Raw genomic sequence first — 12,391 nt, forward strand, 5'->3', positions numbered from 1 at the left:
TAATCTACTTTGTATATTATGTTTATGCCGTATCCAATGCACATATCTCTTCAAGTTCACTAAAAGCTCTATTTTTTACAGTCGTTATGTCTATGTTTGAGTAATGTGTCTCCTTTCAATGTATCATATTCAGTCCCAGGATATGTTATTCCACTAAAAATGTTTTCACAAAAACTTTATTAGTCACTTTCATTCTGTTCCATAACATCATCGATAATAAGATTCAGCTATAAAATATTTGTAATCCATGTTTCCAGTGCCAGTTGTGGTACTGGTGGAGCAATGGTTAGAACGGTTGCCTCACAGCAAGAAAGTAATGGGTTTTTGGACCTGACTTTTGGTTGGCTTGCTGTGTGGAATTTGTACGGTTTGTTCTCCTTAGGTTTGTGTGGGTTTCCTCCGGGTACTCTGGTTTCTAGCCATCACCCCATAAAAGACATGCATGCTAGCTAAGTACATAAACTACTAAAGGCACTGGCATTGGAACTGGAGTTGGTCCCTGGGTACCGGACTGTGCTCATGAAATATTTGGGTTGGGTTTAAATGCGGAGGACAAAATAAATCCTGGTATACGTAAAAATTAACCTGGCAATAAAGAGATTGTCAATCTAATTTGTATTCTACCAGTGCTGTCTTGGCATGGAGGAACTCTGAAGATGTGCGATCACTTCAATGAGGTCACTTCAAAGAGGTCACTTCAATGAGGTCACTTCAATGAGGTCACTTCAATTAGGTCACTACAAAGAGGTCACTTCAATTAGGTCACTACAAAGAGGTCACTTCAATGAGGTCACTTCAGTGAGGTCACTTCAATTAGGTCACTTCATTGAGGTCACTTCAAAGAGGTCACTTCAAAGAGGTCACTTCAATTAGGTCACTTCATTGAGGTCACTTCAAAGAGGTCACTACAAAGAGGTCACTTCAATTAGGTCACTTCAAAGAGGTCACTTCAAAGAGGTCACTTAATTGAGGTCACTTCAAAGAGGTCACTACAAAGAGGTCACTTAAATTAGGTCACTTCATTGAGGTCACTTCAAAGAGGTCACTTCAAAGAGGTCACTACAAAGAGGTCACTTCAATTAGGTCACTTCATTGAGGTCACTTCAAAGAGGTCACCTCAAAGAGGTAACTTCAAAGAGGTCACTTCAATTAGGTCACTTCAAAGAGATCACTTCATTGAGGTCACTTCAGTGAGGTTACTTCAAAGAGGTCACTACAAAGAGGTCACTTCATTGAGGTCACTTCAAATAGGTCACTTCATTGAGGTCACTTCAAAGAGGTCACTTCAATTAGGTCACTTCAAATAGGTCACTTCAAAGACATCACTTCATTGAGGTCACTTCATTGAGGTCACTTCAAAGAGGTCACTTCAAATAGGTCACTTCATTGAGGTCACTTCAAAGAGGTCACTTCAAAGAGGTCACTTCAACAACGTCACTTCATTGAGGTCACTTCAAAGAGGTCACTTCAATTAGGTCACTTCAGTGAGGTCACTTCAAAGAGGTCACTACAAAGAGGTCACTTCATTGAGGTCACTTCAAAGAGGTCACTTCATTGAGGTCACTTCAACAATGTCACATCAACAAGGTCACTTCAACGAGGTCACTTCAAAGAGGTCACTTCAACGAGATCACTTCAATGAGGTCACTTCAAAGAGGTCACTTCAAAGAGGTCACTTCAAAGAGGTCACTTCATTGAGGTCACTTCAAAGAGGTCACTTCAACGAGGTCACTTCAACGAGGTCACTTCAACGAGGTCACTTCAAAGAGGTCACTACAAAGAGGTCACTTCATTGAGGTCACTTCAAAGAGGTCACTTCATTGAGGTCACTTCAAAGAGGTCACTTCATTGAGGTCACTTCAAAGAGGTCACTTCAAAAGAGGTCACTTCATTGAGGTCACTTCAACGAGGTCACTTCAATGAGGTCACTTCAATGAGGTCACTTCAAAGCAGTAGAGGCAGCTTTATTGCCGCATTATTTTTGGCCGGACCCAGAGTCCTATACGAGCAGTCCTATATGAGGCAGCGTCGGACTGACTGACCGATTTCCCATTGTGTGCATAGGTTCTCCCCACTAATAATATTACCATGTCCACTACCTCAGAAAGCACATTAGCTCTTCCTCAAGTCTCTATGGTAGGCTACCAATACAGTAGTTCTAGTTTGAAATACTTACATAATAGTCTAGATAAAGTTTTTATTGGCTAAGCACCCTGAACTTGGCTCAGAGGAGGAGAGAAGATCCTGACAACAATACATTGACATCTAACTGATTGATAATGCTGTGCATCACTGTCTGCCCAGTGAGTAAGACATATGTACATAATATGTAAAAACTTGTGAGATGGGCAGAAATGTGTCTCACAGATAAGATCAATAACCCCCCCCCCCCCCCCCCCCCCCCCACTGGCCCCTCGTCTATTTTTAAAAGAAAAGCTGCACAGGATGCAAAAGAAAAAGATGTTTCCCATCTGTCAGCAGGTTTCCCACTGCCTCTCCACAACCTTATACCCTTTAGAATTATTAATAGGCTGTTTGTTACAAAGTAGATTTATTTCCCCAGTCTACTGTTATTATGTGTGAGTTAGATGTTGGGTGCAGGGTTGAGAAGTAAAGGATTACATGTAACAGGATTACAGTAATCTGATTACAAAATACAGTAATCTATTATTTGTCTCAGTGAATCTCTGTTAAGCTGTAAGGGGACCCTGCTTTTCTTTATCATAAATCGATCAGAGACCGTATTAGATCCCCATGTGGGGTATCTTTGGAAAGCCACACTCATTGGCCAAATGATTGATGGAGCTAGAGCCCCCGGAGGTCGGGGGTGGTAATGTGTACTTTGGCGCACGCCTCACATATCGGCATGTAACTCGAGAACCGCTGAACAGATTTTGTCACCTGAAAGGGCAACCGACAGGCAACAAATAGGGCTTTAATAATAAATATCTATATATTGTATTAAAAGAAATGCACATCGCGAATCGTCCTCAAGAGGGCCCACATGTGTCTCTTAGTTACTTACAACTAGATTGTACAAGGGACTAAACACGTTTCGCAATTATGCCACAACAATGTGGAATGCCCTACCCAAAGCTGTAAAGGAATGTGAATCCCTGCCCACATTCAAAACCGCTCTTAAAGAGCACCTACGGGAGGCTGCAATTCGAAACTGGCCACCGTAAATGCCCAAAACCCCCACCACCTCCTAATAGACAGTCTCCTCCCCACCGCATGTATATATTCCCTCCCCGCCGTATGTATATTTCTCTCCCACCCACCCACCCCCTCCTAATGTACAGTCCCCTCCCCATCATATGTATATACTCTGTCAGGATCTAGGGGTAACAGTACTGTATATTTGAATACCGTCTATGTCACAAATGTATCAGTACTAAATACCTATATGTCCCTATGCCATAAATGTCATGTATGTTGTGTATGTCATAAATGTCTATATGAATTGAAAATGGGGGACCCTGATGGAAACAAGACAAACGTCTTTCTCAGGTCTGCATCCCCTTAACAATTGTATGTATTGAGCCGTACTGTATTGTACCCATTCTGCAATCTGTTAAATAAAGTTTTCATTCATTCATTCATTCATTGTGCCAGTAAGGGATTTTTATGTTTATATGTGACAAGGCTTTCTTTTTTGGGGAAAGAGTCTGTTTATAGTGGCGACTCGCAACCCTCTAGTGGTCAGAAAATTGTTTGTTTCTGCAGCTTTAAAGGGCAGTCAACTTTGAATAAATAAAAAATGTGTATCACTTCATGGATGAATGGAGCGATATGAATTTTGGAAGCAAGGTAAAGCTCAAATTGACCAGAAAGTTAAACAGAAAGTAACCAGATTACGTTACATTACTGAGTTGATGTAATCCAATGGAATATATTTTATGTTAATGTAATGCGTAAAGTGTAACTGATTACATTTAGACAGTAACTGTCTACGCAGTCTGTGATGATGCTGTTTGGATTTCTCATCCCACTGAGCTGTTCTGTTACAACAGAAAGAAAGTATTGTCCATAATCCATTGAGAGCCTTTTTGTTGGAGATTAAAGTGGAGATGAAGCATAGCGATAAATACATATTCATAGCATCACATTAGTATTTAGATAAGCCACAGAAAAAATCACGTTATAAAAATAAGCAGTTTCTAAGAAAAAACTATTTGTTATGTGCATTTTTGAAGCATTTATCATTATGGGCGCGGCCATTTTGTTGCTGACGTCATGAGGCTGGTTTGGTGTATACACTGCTGGTTAGCTGCCTATAGTGAATGGGTCAGTCAGTAAATAAAATGTTGCCTACAAAACAACGGGACCGCGGTGGTTCTGTTTGTATTGCTCCTGGCTGTTCAAACTAATTTTACCATGTGAGAGAGAGGAAAGTTGGTTAATTTCCACAAACTACCAGTGAAAAAAACAGTGTTGTTGGCACGTTGGCTCAGGCTGGCTGCACTCAGGCGGCGCGACCAGCCTGTTGGACAGGGAAGGAGGATCTGCAGCGAACACTTCATTGCCTCGGATTATGTTGTTGGGGGTGGGATGTTTGTCCAGAAGACCACTAATCAGCTGAAGCCGGACGCGGTTCCCTCGGTCTTCGACAGACAGACCGGCCCAGGCACTTCAGCGTCGCGGAGCATTCAGCCTGCTGGCTACCTAGATCCACTTCAACCAGCGTCGCGGAGCATTCAGCCTGCTGGCTACCTAGATCCACTTCAACCAGCGTCGCGGAGCATTCAGCCTGCTGGCTACACAGCTTGTCGGTGTGCTAATAGCCTCGGCAAGCTAACGGTAGCTGGCTACACAGCTTGTCGGTGTGCTAATAGCCTCGGCAAGCTAACGGTAGCTGGCTACACAGCTTGTCGGTGTGCTAATAGCCTCGGCAAGCTAACGGTAGCTAGCTCCAGCAGCTTGTCGGTGTGCTAATAGCCTCGGCAAGCTAACGGTAGCTGGCTCCAGGCTATTAGCACATCGACAAGCTGCTGGAGCTCCCGACGCTCGGCTGGTTGAAGTGGAGCTGTGTAGCCAGCAGGCTGAATGCTCCGCGACGCTGGTTGAAGTGGATCTAGGTAGCCAGCAGGCTGAATGCTCCGCGACGCTGGTTGAAGTGGATCTAGGTAGCCAGCAGGCTGAATGCTCCGCGACGCTGGTTGAAGTGGATCTAGGTAGCCAGCAGGCTGAATGCTCCCAACGCTGGTTGAAGTGGATCTAGGTAGCCAGCAGGCTGAATGCTCCGCAACGCTGAACTGCCTGGGCCGGTCTGTCTGTCGAAGACTGAGGGAACCGCATCCGGCTTCAGCTGATTAGTGGTCTTCTGGACAAACATCCCACCCCAACAACATAATCCGAGGCAATGAAGTGTTCGCTGCAGATCCTCCTTCCCTGTCCAACAGGCTGGTCGCGCCGCCTGAGTGCAGCCAGCCTGAGCCAACGTGCCAACAACACTGTTTTTTTCACTGGTAGTTTGTGGAAATTAACCAACTTGCCTCTCTTTCACATGGTAAAATTAGTTTGAACAGCCAGGAGCAATACAAACAGAACCACCGCGGTCCCGTTGTTTTGTAGGCAACATTTTATTTACTGACTGACCCATTCACTATAGGCAGCTAACCAGCAGTGTATACACCAAACCAGCCTCATGACGTCAGCAACAAAATGGCGGCGCCCATGTTGAAAACAGGGATATTATATTTGATTTTTCAGACAAATAAGATAGATTTCACATTTGATTATAGAACCATGTCTTACACAAGGTACACAACAAACAAACTAGGATCACATTGTTCACTGCTTCATCTCCACTTTAAAGGCAGCTGTTGAAGATGAAAACGCACGCCTTTGTCAGGGCTCCCAATGTTATTTAGTTAAAATATGTGGAAATCACCCAATAATAGTTTCTCTGGAGGAATGCCCTCCTCCCGCCCCCCCCCCTCCCCCTCTCAGACGAAATAGAACATAAAACGGTTATTTTCATTTTATTCATCCATTTATTTTTATAGAGGTTGCACAATAAACAGAAGAAACACCATATTGTGATTTTAACCAGATTAAAACCAGACACTGTTGCCAGGTAGTGAATCATATACTACACATACCTGTGAAAATATATTGCATCATTCATGTGTTTCTGGTAGTTAAGCTCCAGTTAATAATAAGTCAACTATTAATCTTTGGATGCACACGCTGTATCTCCTATGGGATGTAATATACATAAAACAGATTCTTCTTTGGAACAATCTCATTAAAATCATTATGTTGATGCGAAAGAACAGTAGTCTTGCTGTGATGCCATTTTACGCCACAGGATGGAAGCAAAAGTCCAGACTTTGGTTTCACTGACATGAATGGTCATGAATGGGTTTGTCATCAGTCGGAGATTGTCGTTATCAAGCAGGCCATCACTTCAGTTGTGTACAGTAACGTTATAGAGTTAGCATTAAATTATAATCATTGACAATATAATGCAGTACAGTAAAATTGCCAAATCTTCCAAAATACATATTTAGAAATAGATATAAATTATATTATACAATGGGAAATAAAAGCTACATCTTAGCATTTCACATAGACCAATAGGCTACTGGAGACTTTCCAAGTTATTTGGAATGATACTAGTCTAATATTTCCCATAATAATAACATTAACATCATACACTCAGACAAACACATTTGATACTGGTCCAGACTTAAGAGGACTATACCATAAATAAGCCAAATTAATGCATTTGGGGCTTCACAACCAGAGGTGAGAAGATAGTGTTACAGTTTATGAAACAACATGGAGCCCAGACCAGAGTCAAATCTGAAAATAATTCTTAGAATTTGTTTCACCCAGCTTGGAGTAGCCTACCAGACGGGTGGGGTTTATTTGCCACACAGATCAACAACGAATGGCAGAGTATAGTTTCTGTGATTGACAGCTCACCTGACACTTTCTGAATTGTCCAATAACAATGAGAATTATTGGTTTGAGAGACACATCAATCATCGACATCTAAGTGAGAAAGAACAGATGCTACATGTCGATGAAGCCAACTAGACGTAGACAGTAGGCGGCTTCAGCAGGAATGTTTGCAGAATTTATCTCATTGGCATCCAAACGCAACGCTCTTAACTGGGAGTAGTTAGCCGTGTCTACCACACTGCAGAAGCTCCTCAGGGTGAACTCTGGAAGACAGAGGAGGAGGGGGGGGGGGGGGGGGGGTACAAGTCAAGTCAAGTCAAGAGTTTTAATTGTCACGGCATACAGGTATACAATGAAATGCGGCTGGTCTTGCCCGCGACGATGTGCAATACAGTGGTACAACATATAATAGAATCAAATAAAAATACAGTGGTACAACATATAATAGAATCCAATAAAAAACAACAGTGCAATAAACAGGTACATGGTGTGCCATCTCAGTATCTGTACATAGTATTTACAGAGCATATAGGACATGCTAGGTAGCTTTAGTAGTGCAATACACAGTACAGAGGTGGTTACACAAATACAGACTTCATCTCCTTTGATCATGCATTTTTTTTGACAAATCACTGGCAGATTAAATACTTGTTTCACCCAAAATAAAAATAAAAATATTTTCTCCCTTACCCAGAATAATTATACAGTATATTCATCCAGATAGTTTTGGTGAGATTCTCCTAGTTTTGGAGATATCTGCCGTAGAGATACCTGCCGTAGAGATACCTGCCGTAGAGATACCTGCCGTAGAGATGCCTGCCATAGAGATACCTGCCGTAGAAATACCTGCCGTAGAGATATCTGCGTAGAGATACCTGCCGTAGAGATGCCTGCCATAGAGATACCTGCCGTAGAGATACCTGCCGTAGAGATATCTGCGTAGAGATACCTGCCGTAGAGATACCTGCCATAGAGATGTCTGCATAGAGATATCTGCCGTAGAGATACCTGCCGTAGAGATGCCTGCCATAGAGATACCTGCCATAGAGATGTCTGCATAGAGATATCTGCCGTAGAGATACCTGCTGTAGAGATGCCTGCCATAGAGATATCTGCCATAGAGATGCCTGACGTAGAGATATCTATGTATCTCTACGGCAGACATCTCTACGGCAGGCATCTCTACGGCAGGCATCTCTACGGCAGGCATCTCTACGGCAGATATCTCTACGGCAGGCATCTCTATGGCAGATATCTCTACGGCAGGCATCTCTACGGCAGGCATCTCTATGGCAGATATCTCTACGGCAGGCATCTCTATGGCAGATATCTCCACAGCAGGTATCTCTATGGCAGACATCTCTATGGCAGATATCTCTACGGCAGGCATCTCTATGGCAGATATCTCCACAGCAGGTATCTCTATGGCAGACATCTCTATGGCAGATATCTCTACGGCAGACATCTCTACGGCAGGCATCTCTACGGCAGATATCTCTAAAACTATGAGAATCTCACCAAAACAATCTGGATGGATAGATATTACTCAGAGTACAGGGGGAAATATGTTTTTTTTTTTTATTATTGGTGAACCTCCCCTTTACTCACTGCACTATAGGAATAACATTGAAATAACTTAATTTGTAATTCTGGACGAGTGCTTTCTGCAGTGAGTAGGGTTAGTGGTTTCTCGGGTTTACCTGAGAAATTTGGTTATTTCTATTGTATTACCCTGTAATTTCTGTACAGTAACATGAAGTGCTACCTATCAATACAATGACGAGACATGTTAGCCTATAGTATAACAGCAAACAAGGAGGGTCAACCCTTTAAAAGAAAAAAAAGAAAAAACAGTAATGGACTAGTTTCACCAAGCTAATTCAGTGATGCACTTTCAGATTCTTAGTTTCATCACACTAAATATTAATCACTGCACCACATAGTTATTATATAGACAATATTAAAGGTGCTGTAAGTGGTATTTCTTAATAAAATGTGTGTTAAATAGCTCTACATTCCAACAACAGCTATCACTGATGTACAGTAGTGTTTGGTTAGTAACATGGGTCTCCCAGTCCCTCCACTCTAAACAGATCAAATAGTGTGGTGTCCCGTCCCCCCTTTATCCAATCAGGAGAGAGAACTGTCGATATTTTTACTTATTTCAAGAAATCTTGCCAGGCCAACTTTGCTTACTGCACTGGGAGATTATTTTACTTGTACATATTTGCTTAAAACTAGTTATTATTTCTTATTTTTATCAGACAATTTCTTCAGTGTGGACTGGAGTTCTCTCTCCTGATTGGATAAAGTGGGAATGGGATATAATAGAGACTGTGCTGTGAGTGAGACCCATGTTACTGACCAAACACTATCAGTGATGGCTGTCGGGATGCAGAGCCATTATTCTAACATATAGGCCACTTATTTTCACACACAAATACAACTTACTTACAGGCAGCACACAATCAGACGGAGAGTCGGGGTCTTACCTTTGATCCGATTGGCCTGTAGGTAAAGGTTCTGCAGGTTCTTACTGACCAGGGGGATCTTTTCCAGTTTGTTGTGGGACAGGTCAAGCTCTACCAAGGTGCTGACATTGAAGACATTAGAGGGAATCCCTTCGTCTGTCAGCTTGTTGTGCGCCAACCTGACAAACTGCAGCTTGGGATACGTGGAGAAGAAGTCCCCCGGGATGCTGTCTATGCTGTTGAACTCCAGGTAGAGCTGCTGCAGTCTCGCCGGGAGGTTCTCAGGGATCTTACGCAGCTTGTTCTTCCTCATGTCCAACATTCTCAGAGACTTGAGTCCTTTGAACGCGCCCCCCACCTCTTCAATTGCGTTCGCGTGGAGCTGGAGGTTGGTAAGTTCGGTCATCCCTTCGAACGAGTTGGACCGGATCTTTGGGATGTTATTGTCTCCGAGGTGCAGGTCCGTGATGGACTTGGGTAAGTTAGGGGGCACACGAGTCAGCTGGTTGTGATTCAAGAGGAGCCGATCCAGATTTTTGAGTTTGCTGAAAACGTCCTTGCCTATCTTGTCCGAGTTCAGCTGGTTCTGGAACAGAACGACCCAGACCAAGCTGGTGGCGTTGTCGAACACCCCGTCTGGGATACCTGTGATCTGGTTCCGCTGCAGGTAGACGTATTTTATGCGCGAGGGGACAAAGGGGACATGCTGGAGGTTCCGGCTGTGGCAGTACATCGCTGTGGGGAAGGCGGAGGGACAGTCGCACTCCAGGGGACAGTCCTCTTCGATGCGGTCGCTCCACTGGGCTGCAGCGTGTCGCCGGCGGCTCCGGAGATGGGACAGCCACTGGAAGTGACTGAGACGCTGGCCGAGGCTCAGGTCCACTAGTCCAGCTAATAGAAGGAGTATCAAAATCTGCATGGTGACTGAAGACAAAAAAAAGCAACAACTAATCAGAATGCTTAGTGATGAGAAGTATATATTTTACACTACAAATAATAATAATAATAATAATAATAATAATAATAATAATAATAAAACTTGATCGTTAGCTAGTTGTTCATTGTTTGAATTGCCATCATCATTACTTCAAATTGTGAGCAGTAACTCAGTCAAGTGTAGCCTATACCTTACAAGTAACACATTGAAAGATAAATAAATGCTAATAAGTAATTCCTTAATTTGCATATAGAAATAAAATGACATTCCATTCGATTAAATAAACATAATGCTGTTATTGTACTTACCAGTGGGTTGTGGAGGCAGTCCCTCTACCCCTCCTCACTGTCTCTGTCTCAGTCTCTCTCCAGCACTGATGAGGATATGAGGCTGGTATAGACTATAGAGTAAATACCCACCTCTCTCCCCCCAACTGCAGCCCAGACATCCATCTCATTAGGGACACGTCCATGTTCCACTAGCATCTACTGCTTACTCCAGCAACATATCACCCCCAGCCATGTCCATATCAATCCCATCTGGGTCCTGGGCAGGACATCTGCTATTTAACAACCTTGTTTTCCTCCTCTCTGTTGTGCCTTATCATTAAGAGCTACTCAGGGGGCCAGCCCTGCTTTTACCGTTTATGGTGTGTAGTTTTCTTTCTCTCTGTGTGTGTGTGTGTGTGTGTGTGTGTGTGTGTGTGTGTGTGTGTGTGTGTGTGTGTGTGTGTGTGTGTGTGTGTGTGTGTTGTGCGTCAATGTGTATGCAGGTGTGTTTGTGTGTCCGTGTGTGTGTGTCCGTGTGTGTGCAGGGGCGTAGCTGTAGATTCTGGGCCCCGAAAGAAAGTATTTGTAGGCCCCCAGTGAATGCGAGCGCGCGTAACCGCGCGAGAGACATATTTTTTGGCCATTTATTTATTGATGAAAATGCATAATATGTTTTTTACCTATACATTCGGATCAGCAGTTCAGCACCTGCACTGTTGGTGGGTGAGCCTAGTAAAGGATGTCGCATTGCGTTCATCTTCAATGAATGGACCAATGCAATAGTCTACCAAAGCCCCCCCTCTCTCTCTATATATCTCTCACAGTGTGTGTGTGTGTGTGTGTGTGTGTGTGTGTGTGTGTGTGTGTGTGTGTGTGTGTGTGTGGCAGTTATGGAGACGACCTCACTGAGGTTTGCATTACTGGAAACTGACATTGATGTTGGCTTTACTACCTCAATCCCACTCACACACACAGTAGTTCAATCATATTTCCCAGGCCAACTGCTATGTCATAGTAAGTTGAATTAAAAAACTTTCGTTAGTATGACAATTCAATTTTTTTTATACAATCTGTGGAATATATAGTCTGAATGTGGAGTTAACCTGTTAAGCTGTAGCCCTATTTTTAGACATTTCGCCTAAAGGTACATGCCTAAGTAAATGGAAGATTGCTCCACTTCTAGAAGGTCAATTTGCATGTTCTTGGTATCTAGGAACATCTAGGGACCTTGGGGTATGTATTCCCAGTGTCAGAAATATTGTGTCTGTTACTAGGCTTGAGTAAATTGTAATGAAAAAAAGGAGAATATAAATGATGATATTTTTTTGCATCTGTGCCGGTGAATAAACACCATGTTACAATTGTAACAACGAGATTTCGCTCCATGAGCTCATTCACCACCCAAGCGCCTGCGTCCACCTGCCGCATATTTCTGGGCGCAAGCGTCTTTTGTCAATTGATCCCAATGGGGAGGGAGCGTATGCGGCTGCATGCTGCCGCCTATAGAAAATGCACTGCAGTCGGCCTCTTTTTTCAGTGCTTTTCAGCTTTTTTGTGCGGCCGCACCAAGCGTTTAAAGTTGAAACTTTCGGAACTTTTCATTTTCAGACAACCAATCACAGCCAGTCATATCTACCACTCTGTTTGTAACCTGACACCGGAGTTGCCTGCCTGCCTGCCCACAAGAGACAGGAGCAGTATGAGGGCACAAATACACTAATAACTACACGAATACACTAATAAAAAGCTAATAAAAAGCAAAGGGTGAACTGTGGTGTCAGGCAATAACTATATATATAATT

At 43.2% G+C, this 12,391-nt stretch overlaps 1 protein-coding gene across 1 annotated transcript; it reads right to left on the reverse strand.

The window, feature by feature from the left end:
• Nucleotides 1-6,020: 6,020 nt before the first annotated feature.
• On the reverse strand, nucleotides 6,021-10,797 carry fmodb (fibromodulin b). The gene is made up of 3 exons (XM_084333289.1): nucleotides 10,629-10,797; nucleotides 9,405-10,307; nucleotides 6,021-7,175 (listed from the first exon to the last, which is right to left on the reverse strand). The coding sequence occupies exons 2-3, from the start codon at nucleotides 10,300-10,302 to the stop codon at nucleotides 7,024-7,026; spliced, it is 1,050 nt and encodes a 349-aa protein (XP_084189415.1). The 5' UTR covers nucleotides 10,303-10,307; nucleotides 10,629-10,797; the 3' UTR covers nucleotides 6,021-7,023.
• Nucleotides 10,798-12,391: the final 1,594 nt, after the last annotated feature.

This window comes from Notolepis coatsorum, assembly GCF_963971535.1.
Source record: "Notolepis coatsorum genome assembly, chromosome: 17".
Classification (NCBI taxonomy): domain Eukaryota; kingdom Metazoa; phylum Chordata; class Actinopteri; order Aulopiformes; family Paralepididae; genus Notolepis; species Notolepis coatsorum.

Bases quoted from the DNA above. Each gene is read 5' to 3' on its own strand.
- fmodb (XM_084333289.1), bottom strand. From the start codon at position 10,302: ATGCAGATTTTGATACTCCTTCTATTAGCTGGACTAGTGGACCTGAGC. The intron at 7,176-9,404 runs GTAAGACCCCGA...TCTGTCTTCCAG, and splicing joins ACAGGCCAATCGGATCAAAG to AGTTCACCCTGAGGAGCTTC.